The sequence below is a fragment of the Aspergillus bombycis genome (assembly GCF_001792695.1).
Source record: "Aspergillus bombycis strain NRRL26010 chromosome Unknown contig00037, whole genome shotgun sequence".
In the NCBI taxonomy this organism is placed as follows: Eukaryota; Fungi; Ascomycota; class Eurotiomycetes; order Eurotiales; family Aspergillaceae; genus Aspergillus; species Aspergillus bombycis.
In genome coordinates, this window is record NW_019170039.1 from 175,500 (window position 1) to 192,316 (window position 16,817).

Consider the following 16,817-nt stretch of genomic DNA (forward strand, 5'->3'; position numbering starts at 1 on the left):
GTTTAGTCATCAAATCCCATTCGTCTCCGAGATGGAGACGCTCATCACTAAAGTGATTATACACGCGATGCCCTTGCAAGGGTATAAGTAAATGCACAGGAAATAAGCGGCAATCATCACTCAACGCCGCCAGTCAAATGCCGTGAAGATGACCCGAAACAGAGTATGAGCCCAAAACAGGTTACAGCTATGAAGGCAGGAAGAATCGTTATGTAAACAAATGTGACAGTCATCAATAAGTAGTAAAGGGCGGAAGGAAGAGAACCCAGAATCAGTTGCCGTTAGTGGTGGTAGTATTGGTGATTGTGAAGGGCTCCATGCCTTGTTCACACCAATCGTGTACGGGCTATTACTAGTCAGCTACTAATTGATCAAATGTAGTCAAGAGCATCATGACTTACCAAACAGCTCAGTCTATAACACCACGAGCAATTAGACTTGGGGTACTTGTAGAAGTTCACAATCAAAAGGATGAACCCAATGATAACCGCAACTAAAGCTCCAGCCCGGACCAACCACCATGCCCACCACAGTGGTTTCCGGCCCTTGAAGAAGCCCAAGGGACCAGATGTTTCGGAAGACGAGTTCGGGCCCGTCCGTCCCTTGAAAAGGTTGACGAAACTTGGGCCAGTCGTGGTTTTGTTCTCTTCCTCAGAAGTAGGACCGGCACCACCACTCATCGCCACATAGGGGTTACGGGCGAGCCCAATTCGTTCCCGAAGTGCGTTAGGCGATCTCATAATGCAGAGACCGAGGGCCAGACCCATGACGAACCCACCAATATGGGAGAAATTATCCAGGCCCGGTAGGAGTCCCAGTACGAAAGAGATTCCCACACCAAGCACCATGATAATCAGTTCCACAAATGGCGACGGTCTATCTTTCCAGGTGTAGAAAAGATCTAAGATGAAAAGTGCAAGGATTCCAAACAGAGCACCTGAGCAGCCCGAAGAGGGTTGGAATGGAGCCGCATAGTTACCTCCAAGAACGAAACCCCAGATACCACTGGCAAAATAAACCAAGGCATACCGCCACCATCCCACCATCCGCTCCATATCAACGCCCATCGTCATTTGACAAAGCAAGTTGAAACCAATGTGAATGAAACCGCCGTGGAGGAATATAGGCACGATGAACCGATACCACTGGTTGGGCTCTGGTTGGTCATCGAGGGAACCACCGAGGTGCGGATTTGGAACACCGCTGAAGCCGCACAGTTCCGATAAAGTGCACTCCAAAGCATTCGTGGTTGAATTTGGGCAGGGCATGAGGAAGTCGACCGGAGAGTTCTGTACCTTGTCGACATTCTTCATACACGGCGGGTACCGCGCTCCCATATTAATCTGGATGTACGCCGAGGGTCCGATCATCGGATTGAATTGAGGTTTCGTCTGAATCGGGGATCCTGTGAGTTGTCCTACAGAGCCAATTAGTCCAGCTGAATCTTATAATCCTTTGTGGGCTGACATACCGCTCTTGACCAACTCCGCGATGAACACTGCGATTTGCACCACGGTGAGGATATAGGTCACGAAGGGGATCTTCTTCTTAAAGAAGCCCTTCTTCATCCCTCTACTTCGATTGGGGGCTGATTCCAGCATCGCAGGGTCTGGGGGGTAATGCGTCGGCTGCTGCATCCAGTTGGCAGGTGGTGGGCCGTTTGAGTATTGAGTGTTCTCCTTCAGGGGGATGTTCTCTGCATAGTGATCTCCTTCGTTTAACCTTCCACCCGCCACATACGCGCCCTGGTCGGACCCTAAGGAATGTTGGCTGTCTCGTATGTGAGGGGGTTCGGAGTCAGCATAGGGGTGTCCACTGGGACCCGTGTAGGTGGGCGCTGGTGATTGTCGATGGAACGAGTCTGTATGAGGGATCGCTTGTTCGTATGTTGGCGGGTTGTTGTTGTACCCAGTGTTGTAGTAGCTGTTCGCTGCCATCTTGAATGGTCAGCCGATTAGGCAAGGGGGGGGCGCAAAGAGATTTCTCTTCCTGGCGGTCCTCGCTGATGTGATAAGAAAGTTGAATTATGGTTTTCTTGCGGGGAAAAGGAAATATATTTCCACGGTCTGACCGAGTTGACGGGCAGGAAGAGCTGATGATCAGACGTTCTGACCCATGCACGGCCACGTTTTGGCGGCTGACGACAATGGCGGAAACCCAGGCAACCCCTTAGAAGCTATCGGGGATTAGAGAAGGACCGCGGAAGCTTATGTGCACGCAACAAAGAATAGTGGAGAATGGTGTCCGATGAAGAAAAGGGTAAGATAGAAAAGTTCTATGCAGGAGTAAAAAAAGGAAAGCCAAAGAAAATGAATGGAAAGAAGATGTGTCTTTCTATTCACTACTATTGAGAAGACACCCAAGTTGTTGTCGGTGGTGATATTAGGCAGTCGAATTTGCGGGTGTGGCACTATTTTTGGGTTTGCCGATCAATCATCGTCGTCAGCGGTCGAAATATGAATTTCCCCCAAGCAATTAAACTACTGAAACCCCCGGCCACGCACTCCTGGATGACGAACAAATCCCTAAGGCTGAGCTGTCGTTTGTGGCTGGTGTATGGTTATATCTCCACTACTTAGCCTCGTGTTTACTCTGGTCCTGTTCCTATTGAAGTGTGTACTTCGTATTTAACTTTTTTTTTTTTCTTCCTCCTTTTTTTTTTTCACCCTGCCCCCCAACGTAATTCGTTAACAAACTGCAAATTTTTGTGATGTGATAATTAATTGCATTTTCTATACAACTCATCCCTAGTTCCCTTAATTCAGTGCATTATTCATATAAATTAACACCCATGTACGTTAACATCCAATATGGTTAATTGTACATGGACTCGTATTTTGACATTAAGCATTAATAAACGTGTGCCAATGACCATATAGTAGTCAACAAACTATCCACAGTTGCTCCGGTAGTCAAGGAATCAAAAAGATGTATGTAAGGAAACAAAAAAAGGCGGATCTCTGAGCCAAGCGGACTAGCATTAGGTCCCGCTGGACACTGAAGCTTCGAGTACACATTAACTCTTGCCCAAGCCCGGAAGTACTCGTGCTCACATTATAAGTCGGTCCTTACCATTCAATTCATTAAATCTTTGCGGCGAGCCGCTTTCCAACATAGACGAAGACCTAAACGCCCCGTGCTAACTCCGCAATAAAGAACAAAAGTATATGTAATGATCTAGGGATGGAACGGAACCTTGTTAGCTTGCATGGTGATATGAAGTAGGCTGAACGAGACGTACCACCAAGAATGATTCCCAACGTCTCATCGACACGAAAGCACCGATGCAGAAGGAAGATCAAAGAACATATAGTTTTTGAGATATATATTTATACCACGCGCGTTGATTCAGGCTCTCTTACAACGCACTCTCTCCAGAAAATGACGATAGAGAGCCAACATGAGTCTCCAAGATCCCCAGAGCGGCACCCATCTCCTCGCTGCTATGGCCGGTCAACAACCATACGAGGCGGGTCAGCTTCTGGTAGAGCAGTGTTGGGAAATACAGCAGTAGGGCCCAGAAAAGCAGTGATAGCACCACGATGACGAAGGAATTGGCCACGAGCTTCTCGCCCGGGGTCATGACGTAGAGTCCGAATGTGACTTCGTACCGGTAGTATTCGAGGCGAATACGATCAGCAAACCGCTGTACGGCATTCCGGCGAGGGTTCTTCATCATCATATGGCTGATGACGGAGGAGTTTGGGCTTGCAGAGGTCGACATGGTGGAAGAATATTTATTAATCAGCTCGTCGACCGCGGCTGGAGCGTGGGAGATGTGCGTCGAGGTCGAGGGTGTGTAGAAGGACTGCATTTCAGTTGCCATTGCGTTGTATATTTCCTGAAGCAGGGTCGACGCGTGTGAGAAACAGGTATTTTCAATGTTTCTTGAGAGCCGTTGTTATCCTTCTGGCTTCTGACTCCTCGGATGTAGGGTGGAGAGCAGTCGCGTGGTTCCCCGAGACTGCTCCACTTATACCAGGATTATGATTATTCAAGGGCAGGCACCGTAGGCGGCCAGATTTGAGACAGAACGGCGCGCGAGGTTCTGGCTCGACGTGGAGCTTCAATCAAGGAGGGACAAGGAAATCGAACAATACACGCGCAAAGTACACAGCGGATTCAATTCCGTCCCAAAGAGGGTAAGTGAACCACGCAGTTGGACCAAGAAGTTTACCGGGACGTATTATACAGAGGAGAGAGGATAAGAGGAGAGAGCTTCGCCGGAGCAGCCAAAGAGAGGGAATTGAAGGTGGGAAGGATGGCCTTCGGTAGAGCGCGGATGTGGAAGTGTTCAAGGCGGATCTGCCGTGATGAAGGTAGAACCTGCTACCACCAATCATCGTTTGCTTCCATCGTCATCTTTCCCTGTTGACTTCGGGTTAATCGGCACCTCCCGCTTGGCTTTTTTTCTTTTTTTTTTTTGATGTTACGTAGTATTTACTTATTTTTCTACTTGCCTTGCTTACTTTTGCCAGGTTTGCATACTTTGCCCTCCTTGTTTGTTTCACCGAAAAAGAAAAGAAACATAAGCGAATTTTTAAACGTTAACGGTTACACTTGTGTGACGGTGGAATCCTTAATCAATGGAATGATCGGGGGCAGATCGTGGGAGATCTACCTTATGCTCTCAAATCCTTTCATAACTTCATAACCTCTGTGCACGTCCCCCCGACCGCCATGGTTCATTCTTATGCATCCTTGGCAGGTTCCTCAATTATCGAGATCGTCAGCACTATTGCATATAGTCTCGTCACTTTGGGTCGGCATACAAATAGGCCAACCACCCCCCTTCAATTCCTGAATAATCTAATTTAATGGCGACCTTCCTGGTCAGGTGATTCTAGTCACATGACTCTCTGGGGTTCCTAACCTACATCGGAAATGAGATCTACTGTGAGTACTAGGGTAGTACCTAGACACGACGTTTTCTTCATGGCGAGACAGACCTTTGGGTTCTCTGTGGCGCGCGTACATTAATCTTGTTTTGCCCGGGTGGGAGGATATTCGTATTTTCGTTGTTCTTGAAAAATTTCTTATCCCTGCTAGCGATCCTTCTAGACACAATATATATATCAAATCCATTTCTTCAACACACGCATTGTACCAGGTTTGCATGGCGTAACGTTATGAATACTATGATGCCACAGGTAGGTGGGACTTCAAAATGTCCTATCGTTCTCCCATTGTTTGCTTTCTTATCAGAATCGGCGATAAGTTGGGGACCTTCGACTTCTTCCCATATTAAATCTGAGTTATTAGGGGAGCGGATGACATCATAGGGCCCGTGCACAATTTGTGTATCAAACTGTCCCGCCGCTTACGCACTCACTCCGGTCGATCTAGACTCCTGAGTCCTATTCTTCCTCCCTCCCTCCACATCCCACCATCGCCTTACATTGGTGCTATTCCAACTATCATGGCCGAGGAAGAAGACCCTATTATTCAGGCCTTGCCTCCGGCCACCGATTACCTCACTTACCTGACCTTGTTGGAGTACCAATTGACCCCCGCTCGCTTGCCCATTCTCCACAAGCTCTTGCAGGATGAGGTCCTGACAACCAATATTGGCTGGGACCTAGTTCAGCTGCTGTTGCCCATGCTTCCTCAGTCAATCGAGTGTCTTCAGGATATCGCCCGCTTGGGTAATCCTAGGGAGGTCATCCTGCGGGTGTCCGAAGCCTTGATGCAACTGCAGCCTGAGGATGAGGACGAAGACGAGGATGAAGAGAACGAGACAGCAGAGCCCTCTGCTACTGATGATGCAGAGTCTGCCGATACGGAGCCCAAAACTGCGACCGACAGAGATCTCGCGAAGTCGAATATACAGAATACCCTCCCACGACATGTCATGAAGTTCAATTCCCTTGTTGCCATGTTATCCGTTCTTCATTCCCGCATCCAGACGAAATCCCCGAGCCGCTTTTTCGCAACCTCTCTACAAGCTGTATTGGAAGCGTATACCCTGATGCCAACGAACGAGACAACCATTGCCCTGCTGGAGTTTTTCAGAGACGTGTCTCCCTCCAAGAGGCCTGCACCACCACCCCGCGCTGCAAGCGAGTCCAGCCTGTTGCGAGTCTCCGAAGCTTCTGCGCCGGACCCAGAGGCAGAGGTTCAGTCGCCTAACCCGAGCAACAATGAGCCGGCGCTCATCAAGAGATTCTTGCAATTCGGTCTGATTGAGCTGATAAAGTCCTACATACTGAGCTTTTCGGGGCCTATGGATCCAGGAATGTCTTGGACAGTTCGTTTGCAAGAGAAACTTCAGCCAAGGCATCTGGCGGGCCAAGTGTCGGAGACGGATGTATTTGCCAATAACAAAGACCTAAGGGAGAGGGACATGATCTTGGGGAAAATAACGGTAGGTTCTCCTTGTGTGCCAATCCATGCAGTGTCTGACTTTGTAGGCTCTTTCTCGAGACTTCGGGCTGGATGACCAGCAGCTTCTCGCAGTCGTCTCACAGCCGCCGGATAAACACCCCCAGCCGCTGGACTTCGATGAACCACCTAGGAACGTGGAAGAGATTCCACTTGAAAGGCACGGTGCTCTACTTCTTTTGGCTGCCCGAGCTGCGATGGCCGAACTATTCTCGTCGGGACAGGTCACGCCAATTGCCGTCTTCCCTGAGCTGGCTCAGATATTTGACAACTTTGTCGGCGGACACGATAAGCCGGACGAAATTGCCTTTGGGCAACCTCAGGCACTATTGGACTCTCTGCTGACACTGGCCGTCTTTTCTATGCAACGCTCAGTCGGAGAGCCATCCACCGAAATAGAGTTCCGACGTTTCATCTTGTCCTTAACTGCTTGCACAACGCGACAAAGTTACAACTCCATCAGGCGGATCCCTGGAACCATTCTCCATAGCCACCCGTCTCACATTGTCCGCTTCAAGACTATTCGCCAGGTTCTTGAAGATGATCGTTTCCAACTGATCAGGGACAGTGCTATAGGGTGGCTGAAAGAGGAAATTCTTGACGCTAACAAAAAGCTTTCCAGCTCACCCGAGTCTGACATATTTATCAACCCGCATTATTTCTCCGTCCTCTTCCCCTTACTCTTCAACTCTTCCGAGTTACTTCTCAACGTCTCGTCCGACATCGTAGCGTCATGGATCAAATTCTCTCAAACTCTCACACCATCTATCCACGCCGCTCTAAGCCTCTACTACATTCTCCTTTCATCCTCTACCCTCCGCACCCAACTCCAACTTGAAAAAACCTACATCTACTTCCGCAACCGCTTCCTGGAGCCTCTCAAGTCTCTCCTCCACGCCTTTGAGAGTGATCTTACCCAGAACGGTGGCGACGGAAAGATCGAATCTGCCGTCGGCGAGAACATGTGTCAGGTCGGCATGGCCCGGTCCGTGGGCCTTGTATCCCATGCTGTAGAACAGGTTGAGGATGCCGTGGGCGATGCGTTCGTTGGTGCCGATAACGAGCTCCAGGAACCAAGCATGGATGATGTGGCGAGGGTAGACAAGATCCGGAAGGAGACTGCTTTGTAAATACACGGTCTACTTGCATTCTGATATATATTTATCTCCGCACTTGTCTCTACTGTAAATACACGACCATGTTACAGATGAACTCGTGACTACAAGACAAGGCATGCTTTTTCCCAATCGTCTTCTTTCACAGTCATATTTTACGAAATCCGTAAATAAAACTGTATAAATATATATATCATAGCAATATATTTCTTAAAATACTTGAGCTTGAACCATAAGTGAACATTACTACCGTGGCCACGATTTAACAATACTTAGCCCGGCCCACCACAGGTCTCAATATAAAAATTTATACCACCGCCGATCTATCCTCTAATCCTCATAGCAAACAACATCTCTCTAATACCTTAACTAACTAACCGTCAACTTTGATCAAGGTACTCCATACTAAAGCCATCACTTTCTTTGTTTTACAAAAAACAAAAGAAAAAGAAAAAAAAGGTACAAGGTGGTGATCAAACACACTTTTAATAGCTAACATACTGGCTATATAACATACAATTCGACCACAGACTTCCCAATCAAAATACCAGGAAAAACATATCTTTTCCAGGAAAAGAAACAACAGGCCAAAACAGATCACCCGCCCCATAATGCCTACGTATAGAGACAGATACAAACCAACTAGCCCTGGTCCCGAGACCCAGGAACCAAGGTAACGCAAACAATCCCTGAACGGTGTCACAACAGATACCAGGGTAAGGAGCATGCAGCAACGCGGCCAGTAACAACCCAAACTAAACTTGGAACTATGGTATCACTGTAGGAATATCAGTACTACCCCACCTTACCATATTTATATATCCAGTTCTACAATATCAATCGAAGTCAACCCAATGCAATCCTACGGTGAAAAAGAAAAAGGATTCAAATCCCAAAGTATGTATGAAATTCAAACTATCCCATCCTACATGACCTAGAATTCCCAGCAACCAAGACGACGACAAGACCACGAAAGGAGCGGATGCGAACAGGATAGAGAAGAAAGAGGTAGGTACACAAACAACCAGTCATCCCCTGTCCAACGGGCCCGTTGGTCTTCCTCCCAAGGGTTCGAGAGATTTTTTTGTGGATTTTCTGAGCATAGTTTGAGTGGCCCCCGACGAGTGTCAAGGGTAGGGTAGGATGAAACGCGAGAGAAGTAAGTCGAGCTGGTCATGTTTGGTCTTGAAGCGCGGTAGTTAACGAGTTGGTTGGTGTGGTGGTGGAATTCTGGCTCGGGGGGAGGCTATTGGGGCGCGTTTACATGATAACGCAGCCGCCGCCGGGGGAAGCTATGGTATGTTAGTTGGCTTTTTAAGGTTGAGAGAAAAGAGATGGTGGGGAGTAGATATACCCTTGACAATAGCGGTGTTCTTGACGGAGGGAGACATGTTGATTGATTGGGTTTCCTGGAAGGAAGATTGGTTTGGATAGAAGATTTGGTTGTTTGTAGATGAGTGTGATTGATGAAGAGAAGAAGGTGTGATCTGGCGGGTTCGAGGGGTCTTTATATCTCTGTCTTCAGGGCTGATCTGGCCAGTGAATAGCGCATCCCGAGTTGATTCTTTTCGAGATAGATTGTTGAAATTGGAAGCATTCAGCACCCCGAGGTCGTGTGGCCCCAGATTGATACAGAGACCCGGAACAAAGAAAGGGGCCGGATTGGAGTTTACAGGTCAATGCGGATTCGGGATGCAGTGAATGCATTGACTGGGCCACGGCGTCGGGGCGTTCTTGATATTGTTCTTGACGCCGGGGCCAATCACGGCAACGGGTTCCCGAGAGTGAATGGGGGGGATCGTGGCAAAGGCAAGATTGATCAACATTGCCTTTCTTTCTTCAGTGCAACTCGGCGAATGCGGTGGATTATCTCTGTCCAGTCCCAGGCTGGTATGCGATGTTTAGCGCATCGCATCCAGCGGGCCCAGGTCCCCGTATCTCAAGTCGGCGGCTTCTCTGTCCCGCGGCACGTGGCCCACATCTGCCGCTGTACAGATACAGAACTGTCCCATCTCGGGCACTGCGAGGGAGATGGAGAAAACCAGTGGGGATTTCGAGTCAGTAGTTCATACAGGAGGCACAATCCCGGGCCATGGCGAACTGGCTGGATATTGTTGTCCCAAGAACAATATAGAAAATATGAAAGGGTCTTGGCAGCAAGAACCAAGCTTGGTAAGATATGCACAAAAATGAAAGGGGTTCAACGAATGAATCAATGAATGGATCAATATCTTAAAAAGAAATTCAAATTCATTTAGTTAGCTAGAAACTCATTCAGTGAGAACCTGAATGGAAAAAATCCACGCAATGTACCAAAAAAAGCTACATTAGCTAGAATCATGTGTAAAGCGGCTCCGTAATATCGTTCAATGCCAATCCCGACTTCGCAACGTCCTCTTCAATCAAGAACATCAAGGGCATCTCTACGAGCGTGCCCTTGACCTTACTGAGCAGTTCCTTGACCTGTCGAACCCCCTCCGGACCGCCCGGGAAGTCATCCCGCACAACGTGTCCATACCGATACCGGGCGGGTGGCGAGTCCTTTTCTTCGCCATACGCTTGCTTGTCCGCCTTGTTGAAGAAGTAGCCATAGAACTCCTTATACGTGGACCAGTTGCGTACGCAGTCATCCGGAACAGAGTGGAACACCTTGCGGAATACCTCAGTGTTCGTGTGCGCCCGGCTGTTCCAGAGGCTTTGAAGAGTATCCGCCAATGGGTCTGCCACAAGCCGGCTCTCAGGGGCGTCAAAGTCGAAGTCGTTGGGCACACCGACCGGCTCCGAGTTGGCATCGGGGCGCTGGTAGTCTTGTGGTGGCAGAAGACCAAGGTGCTTGCGGAACAGCTGGCGACGCAGGGAAGCTGCAAAACGGCTAGCGGTCCAGGGCTTGCCATTCATGGTGGACTGAATAGGAGTATAGTCCTCAATGAAAATAGCAATCTCAGAATCATGATCGCCAAGCTGAGACCGGTCGTTCAAGTTGGCAGAACCGCAGATAACCACGCGGTCGTCGGCAATCATGACCTGTGCTGTTAGTGCATGCAATAAATCCAGCAAGGGGAGAACAAACATACCTTGGAGTGAACGTAGAGTTCCTCAGTTACAAACGCGTCAATCTCGGCCTCAGGAGGGCCATCCCAAGGGACGTTACGGATATCCTCTCCATTAAGCATGTAGCACGAGCTGACACTGTTCCATCGTCCAGAGCCAGTCTTGGCGCCAGGAACCTGGCGAGCACCCTGCTGATACTGCTGGAAAGGAGCCGTGGTATCGAATGCGCTTCGGGGAGCGGGAGCTCCTGGGCCATAGCCACCCTGTCCAACAACATTAACGTCATGCTGCTTGCGAGCATCTTCATAGTCGACGCCACTCCTCTGCTCGGCTTGCACGAGCGAACCGCTGACATTGATTCGATCGTAGTTACGGAGATTGTAGAACCGGATATACTCCATAGGGTTGTATCCCTCCTTAGCAACCAGCTCCATGATACTGTTTCCCCCACGGTTAATGCAGTTGTACTGGAACTCCATGATAGCCCGGGTGCCAAGGGTGGAGTCATCTGCCAGATCACCGGCAAAGCAGGGAACAGAGGGAATCACAACAACCATTTTCCACTTCTCGCCGGCACGCGCAGCGCGTAAAATACGCTCGACGATCGCAGCACCGATCTGGTTCTTGACCGGCTTCTGGGCGTCGCCAGTAGCTGTAATGAAGAACTGATTCTCGATATACACAAAGTGCTCACTGTTCCGGATAATCGCAGCATAGGCATCGGCAATTGAATGTTCAGTGGGTGTGCCATTGCTCCACTTAGAAGAGCTACGGAGAATCTGGCAGGACATATTGCCGCGAGGCTGGGAGGGTTGTCCGAATGAGCTCAGACGATCTTGGTACTGATGGACTTGGCCAGCCAATTGACCGCGAAGAACATTCGAGTACTGAGTGAACTCATCTCGGAAACGGCGGGGGATGAGTCCCGAGCCTCTTTCCCTGTCACCGTGTCCGCGCGTGCCCTCGTAATGGTCATCAATGCCACGTGTCTGAGAGTGCGATGGTTCCTGGGTTGCGGGAGGAGTGTAGGCTGCGTACTGTGGTGCTTGACTTTGTGCTTGAGCTGGAGCTTGAGAGTACGCCGGCTCCTGGGTCGGGGGAGGAGGGAAGTATGGTGCTTGGCTTTGCCCCTGAGTCGGTGTCTGAGAATACGACGACCCCTGGGCTGGGGGAGGAGCATAGTACGATGCCTGGCCCTGTCCCTGAGTTGCATTTTGAGAGTGTGACTGCCCCTGCGTCGCGTAGGCCGTATATTGCGGTGGTTGGCCCTGTCCTTGATTGGCAGGCTGCACGTGCGGCTGCTCCTGGGTCGGAGGGGGAGCATAGTACGATGCCTGGTCTTGTCCGGGTGCTTGGCCCTGTCCCTGAGTTGCATTTTGATAGTGTGGCTTCTCCTGGGTCGGGAGAGGAGTGTGGGCTGCGTACTGCGGTGGTTGGTCTTGTCCCGATTGCTCCTGGGTCGGAGGGGGAGCATAATATGGTGTTTGGCTTTGCCCCTGAGTGGGTGTCTGAGATGGCACAGGGCTCTGAGATGGTGGCGGCCCAGGAGGAGGAGGCGGGAAAGATTGCCCAGTGTAAGTATAGTTCTGGGTGGTAGCCGCAGACTGTGAGGAGCCAGAAACAGGCTGCTGGGGAGTAGAGGCAGCTTGGTTATTCGCTGTGGAGGCAGTAAAGTAGCTTGAAAGGCCGGGCTGCGGCGAGGTTGCCGATTGCTGGTAGGCTTGGTTGCCCGCTGTCTGTGCCTGGGGCTTGGTTGACAGATTCGGCCGTGGCGATGCGGGAGGTTGCTGGTAGCTAGATGCTTCCTGGCTGCTAGTGCTAGGCCGGGGAGATGTACCCTGTTGCTGCTGAGCACCAGGCTGCTGTGGGCGGGTTGACGAGCTGGGTCGACCGTACAATGCGAGCCTGGAGTATCTCGCATCCTTGCGCGAGTTATACTTCGTATCGTAGATGAAGTTCCAACGTTCGATGAAGTGTCGCCGCAAATCCTCCACAACATGGCCGTGCAAGCTCACGGAGATATCAGACCAACCCATGCGGGAGGCTGTCTTTCGGTCAAGCTGGTTCTTCTCCCAATGTGAGACATCCTGGAAGTCGAGGACCCTGGCATTGTTGTAGTCTTGGCCTGGGAACACGCTCTCATTTACGTCCTCCGGGTGGACATCGGCGAGTGCGTGCTGGTTAGTATCCCAACGGCCAAAACACATATCTAGACCTCCCATGAATGCAATCCTGCCATCTATAACACAAAGCTTTTCATGGTGTGCCCAGTAAAGAACAACATCGTCGTGCATGCCGTAGATGTTTTTGATGGCATCTCCCGACATTTGGACAAGGCTTTTCGCATCTAAGGACAAGTTGTGGAGAGACGCAGAGATGTCCTGGGCCAAGTTTTGACGGTCCGGCAGATGATCGGGATGGCGGAACACGGCAATATTTGGGTGGAGGTCCTCAAGACAGTGCTTGGTATGATGAGAAGAGACTAGTATAGTTAGCATGACTGGAATGACAATGGCTACATGGCATTCTCATCGAAGTAGACCGTTGTACATACGAGTTAATGCCTGGGTGACTTCCTTGTACACGATAATATTGACTTTCACCCCACGTTGCGCTGCTGACTGCAGCATCCTATCCAATCGGTATTGTTCATTCTTTGTGGGGGGTCGTCTCAAGTAAAGCTCGGGAGACAGCCACCCTTTCGTGATTTGTTAGCCTAAGAGCCGAATATGATTATCTTGAGGACAGAGGCTTACAGTCCAAGATCCAGATTGATTCTCTCGCACTCTCTAGCGCCTTTGAAACGGCGTAGAAGTAAGAGCATCCGTCCACATACCACTTGACATCGTTGCCCTGTCGGTCCGGGGCGAAACTGCCGAATCTGTGCTGTGTCTGTGGCTTTACCTGTCCATATTCGGCATACGCCTCTGGGTCGAGCGCGGTTCCTATGCGCTGGCCGAGATCGGTTCCGATTTCTGCAACAGCGCCCTGGATCTTACCAAACAGCCCGCCGAGCTTGTCTTCTTTGGGTGGCTTTCCCTGAGGCCTATTACTATTATCTTGATACTGCGACTGAGGGGGACGGCCGTATGTGTTCTGCGACGAGCTCTGCTCGTTGTAGTTCTGACCCTAATGAACATCAGCCTTGCGGTTCTATTGGTACATCGGTAATGTAACTGGCGTACACCGTAGTAGTCTTGGTTAGACCCTTGTGTCTGAGACTGGGAGCCTTGAGGCTGCTGGGGCCTGGGAGGTCCCTGTTGCGAATGATGGCTCTTATAAGTTTCCTTGAGCTTCTTGAAGGTATCTCCAACAAAACCCCTTGTGCTTTCACCTTGACCGCCACGAGTCCCGTCTTGGCCGTAATAGTGGCCGTAGGCCAGCGGGTCCTCTCGGTTAGCCATGGCCGTCGCTGACTATCTGCGACTCGGGTGGAATGACACGTAAAAAGGATTGACAGATGCTACACAGCAGGAATGGTAGAAATCCTGCAGAGAGCGTTACAAGAAAGGAAGAGGAGACAGAGGACTCATGGGGGATCATAAGTATTTAACAAGAGAGAAGATGCAACGAGGATCAACTTGACCGTATTTAATTTAGTCCCGCCCATTGCCCCGCCATTCCGAGACACCAGCTGAATGGCTCATTTCTATTAGGCTGCCACTTACGGAGTAGTGTGGGCGGGTATCACTTTCCCCCCTTTGGCTTATAGCATGACCATTAAATGGCGCAGTACTATTAACTTATGTAGATACGCATTGTTTCCTAAAGACTGTTTTCTTTAAAGATGATAATCTGGAGCGGTGGCTGTGCATCCCACGGGAATTGAGTCCGGACTTTTGTTGAGGGGGGAGGGGAACATGTATTCAGTACACAATACCCCACATCAGACCAGATCTATTTATGGTCCCGCAGCAAGGTACGTACTGTATGGTAAAGGCCATGCACGCCATGATGTCACGTTATGCACTCGATGTGTGGCTGAGCCGTAGGGCTTACCTGTCATGGATCCGATTGATCGCTGCCTTCTAGAAACGTGGCTCAGTCTCATACAATTTTCCCCCCCGAGTGGACTCACCTCTTCAGAAAAGGAGAAAAGACGGCTTGACCGCAGACTTCCTGACTTCCCGCACCCCCAGTTCACTTAGTCGACGGGACCCACCAAGTACACCTCACCGCAAATCCAAGGAAACTCCCTGGTTCCCATTGCGTGTAGCATTGCAACGCGATAGCAATATTCAATGCTGTTATTTTCTCACTACAACGTGGGAGCCAAGTAGTCTTACTGGCGGGACAGCCATAGGCTCCTGAATCTTCCTTTGCTACCCCGAATCTACTAACTTTATCTTATCTTGAGTTTATGGTGTTTCAGATCTGTCATTAAGGCCTGTTTGTTTGTAAAAAACACATGACAAAGGCACACTGTATTATTAACTTAACCTGTTAATAAGACCATAGAAAAAAAAAAAATAAAGAAATACATATCTTCCGTTGAAGCGGATAAGATCGCTGAGGTAGAATTAGTCCTAGAAAGCCTGGGGTGTGACAACTATTTCCGACAACGTGATCGGCCTCGAGTGGTTGGATGGCACACTTCAACCACTACCTGCGGACCAATATCGTAAACATCGGAACTCCATAACAATCCATATATCCCTTTCACACATTTCCACGCCAGGTACATATTCTAATAGCCTGTTCTACATCACTACGCCGAAAACCAGGACTGTGACCGAGGCACATTGCCTTGTTTACCAGCGCTACTAAAATTAGACAAAGAGTCACCACCAGAGGGAAGGGCCAAAAAGACTCACCAACTATCAAAGCTTGGGCGTTGACCACCGATTGGGAGGAAGAATTTCCCATATTTTTCGGTGGCCGAACGAACAGGCGCGCATTGCTTTCTTGCAAGTAGTTCGCCAATTCCTGGACGTCAAACCAATCGCCCCCGATTTCCCTCAGAGTCTGCGGGTTGAAGCTGGGTAATGGACTATTACCTGTTGGCTGTGGTTGGTCAAGGGCTGACTGACTTTCCGTTCTGTGACTTTGCGTCGATGGTTGCTCAGGGTGACTGGGTAGGCAAGAGGGGACCTCCTTGAAGTTCATGTAGGACTTCTTGTTTAGCCGAGCATGCAAGGCGGTTCTGAAGATAGATGTGATACTTGCCCTAGTAAAAAGGGATAGAAGTAGCCGAAACGGTCTTTTCAGGGTAGTTAGAGGGACAGAGGAATTGTCGAGTATCAGTAGTCCCTCGTAAAGACAAGCAATCCTTAGCTGTTCTATGAAGTTGGATACTTCCATTACAGCGACATCACCCGGTTTGAAAAAGAATAGACTGCTAGGATGATATCTCAGAAGGGATGGCGAAGGCTGAATGGTTGGGAGCGGCCCCGGACTTTCGGCCTCAGAGAGAACTAGAAGACCTGGCGAGATTGGTGCTAAAGAAGAGAGGCGAGATCTTTCATCATGAGTGGCATTGTTCAGACTACCCTCATCGCCGATGCCCTTCGCTGAAGATAGACATATATGTACCGTCTCCCGCAGACGCTTAGCGAGCTCAGGGTGTGAGGTGAGAACCCGAGATTGGAGCAAGATGTCACTTAATCTAATCACCGACTCGCTCATTTTCTGCGCTGCAGCCTCCAACTGTGCCACGTGTTTGTTTAGCAATTCAACGCTGGCTTCTTTCCGGGAGCGATAAGCCCTTTGCGCCAGGCGCACTTGTGTCCGTCGCCGCTATTATGTGTGAGTAGCTGTACTTTTTACCACGAGGGGAATGACAAACTAAGTATTAACACACTTCTTTCTTGCTTTTCTCTAGCCAGGCTCCAAGGGCTTTGCGCGGTCGCCCACGTTTCCTAGAAGGAATCCTGGCTGTCCTCGTGCTGACATTTTCTTGTTGTTGGGATTGGGCTGGAGAGTCTGGCGTTAGACACGGGCTGATAATGGTGGTGTCTGCTGGCGCATGATGATTGTCCTCGCTCATTTTCTCGTAGACGGAAAGTATGCGATGGTCGCAACAGGGTCAGTGAGGCTAACGTGGCCTAAGACTGCGATCGAGAGTTCAAAATTCCGGACTGGAGGACTAGAGGAGTAATAAAATAACGGGTTCTTGATTTCTAAATGAGAAAGTCCCTTTGTTGTACCCGGAGTTGAGGTTTTATATTCGCAGAAGTGGAATTTACGTTCATCTGAGGAAGTCCTTCCAGCCAACATAATGCAGAATTTGCAGGGATTTGGGGCGCGCAATGGGATCCAGGTATACTTCAT

General features: G+C 49.7%; 5 protein-coding genes across 5 annotated transcripts; 1 reads left to right on the forward strand and 4 right to left on the reverse strand.

Moving 5' to 3' along the window:
• Positions 1-271: 271 nt before the first annotated feature.
• On the reverse strand, positions 272-1,937 carry ABOM_006039 (rhomboid family membrane protein; the record flags this gene model as incomplete). The annotated part of the gene is made up of 3 exons (XM_022533168.1): positions 272-346; positions 402-1,417; positions 1,472-1,937. 3 exons carry the CDS (start codon positions 1,935-1,937, stop codon positions 272-274), a joined length of 1,557 nt encoding a protein of 518 aa, XP_022389611.1.
• Positions 1,938-3,358: 1,421 nt separating this feature from the next.
• On the reverse strand, positions 3,359-3,826 carry ABOM_006040 (serine palmitoyltransferase small subunit family protein; the record flags this gene model as incomplete). The annotated part of the gene is made up of 1 exon (XM_022533169.1): positions 3,359-3,826. One exon carries the CDS (start codon positions 3,824-3,826, stop codon positions 3,359-3,361), a length of 468 nt encoding a protein of 155 aa, XP_022389589.1.
• Positions 3,827-5,419: 1,593 nt separating this feature from the next.
• On the forward strand, positions 5,420-7,511 carry ABOM_006041 (uncharacterized protein; the record flags this gene model as incomplete). Its single annotated transcript, XM_022533170.1, has 2 exons — positions 5,420-6,364; positions 6,411-7,511. 2 exons carry the CDS (start codon positions 5,420-5,422, stop codon positions 7,509-7,511), a joined length of 2,046 nt encoding a protein of 681 aa, XP_022389562.1.
• Positions 7,512-9,833: 2,322 nt separating this feature from the next.
• pld2 (putative phospholipase D (PLD)) lies at positions 9,834-13,951 on the reverse strand (the record flags this gene model as incomplete). Its single annotated transcript, XM_022533171.1, has 5 exons — positions 9,834-10,520; positions 10,571-13,029; positions 13,102-13,245; positions 13,304-13,676; positions 13,733-13,951. The coding sequence occupies 5 exons, from the start codon at positions 13,949-13,951 to the stop codon at positions 9,834-9,836; spliced, it is 3,882 nt and encodes a 1,293-aa protein (XP_022389591.1).
• A 1,255-nt stretch (positions 13,952-15,206) lies between these two features.
• Positions 15,207-16,533, reverse strand: ABOM_006043 (bZIP transcription factor; the record flags this gene model as incomplete). The annotated part of the gene is made up of 3 exons (XM_022533172.1): positions 15,207-15,307; positions 15,362-16,283; positions 16,348-16,533. 3 exons carry the CDS (start codon positions 16,531-16,533, stop codon positions 15,207-15,209), a joined length of 1,209 nt encoding a protein of 402 aa, XP_022389590.1.
• Between the last annotated feature and the right edge of the window lie 284 nt (positions 16,534-16,817).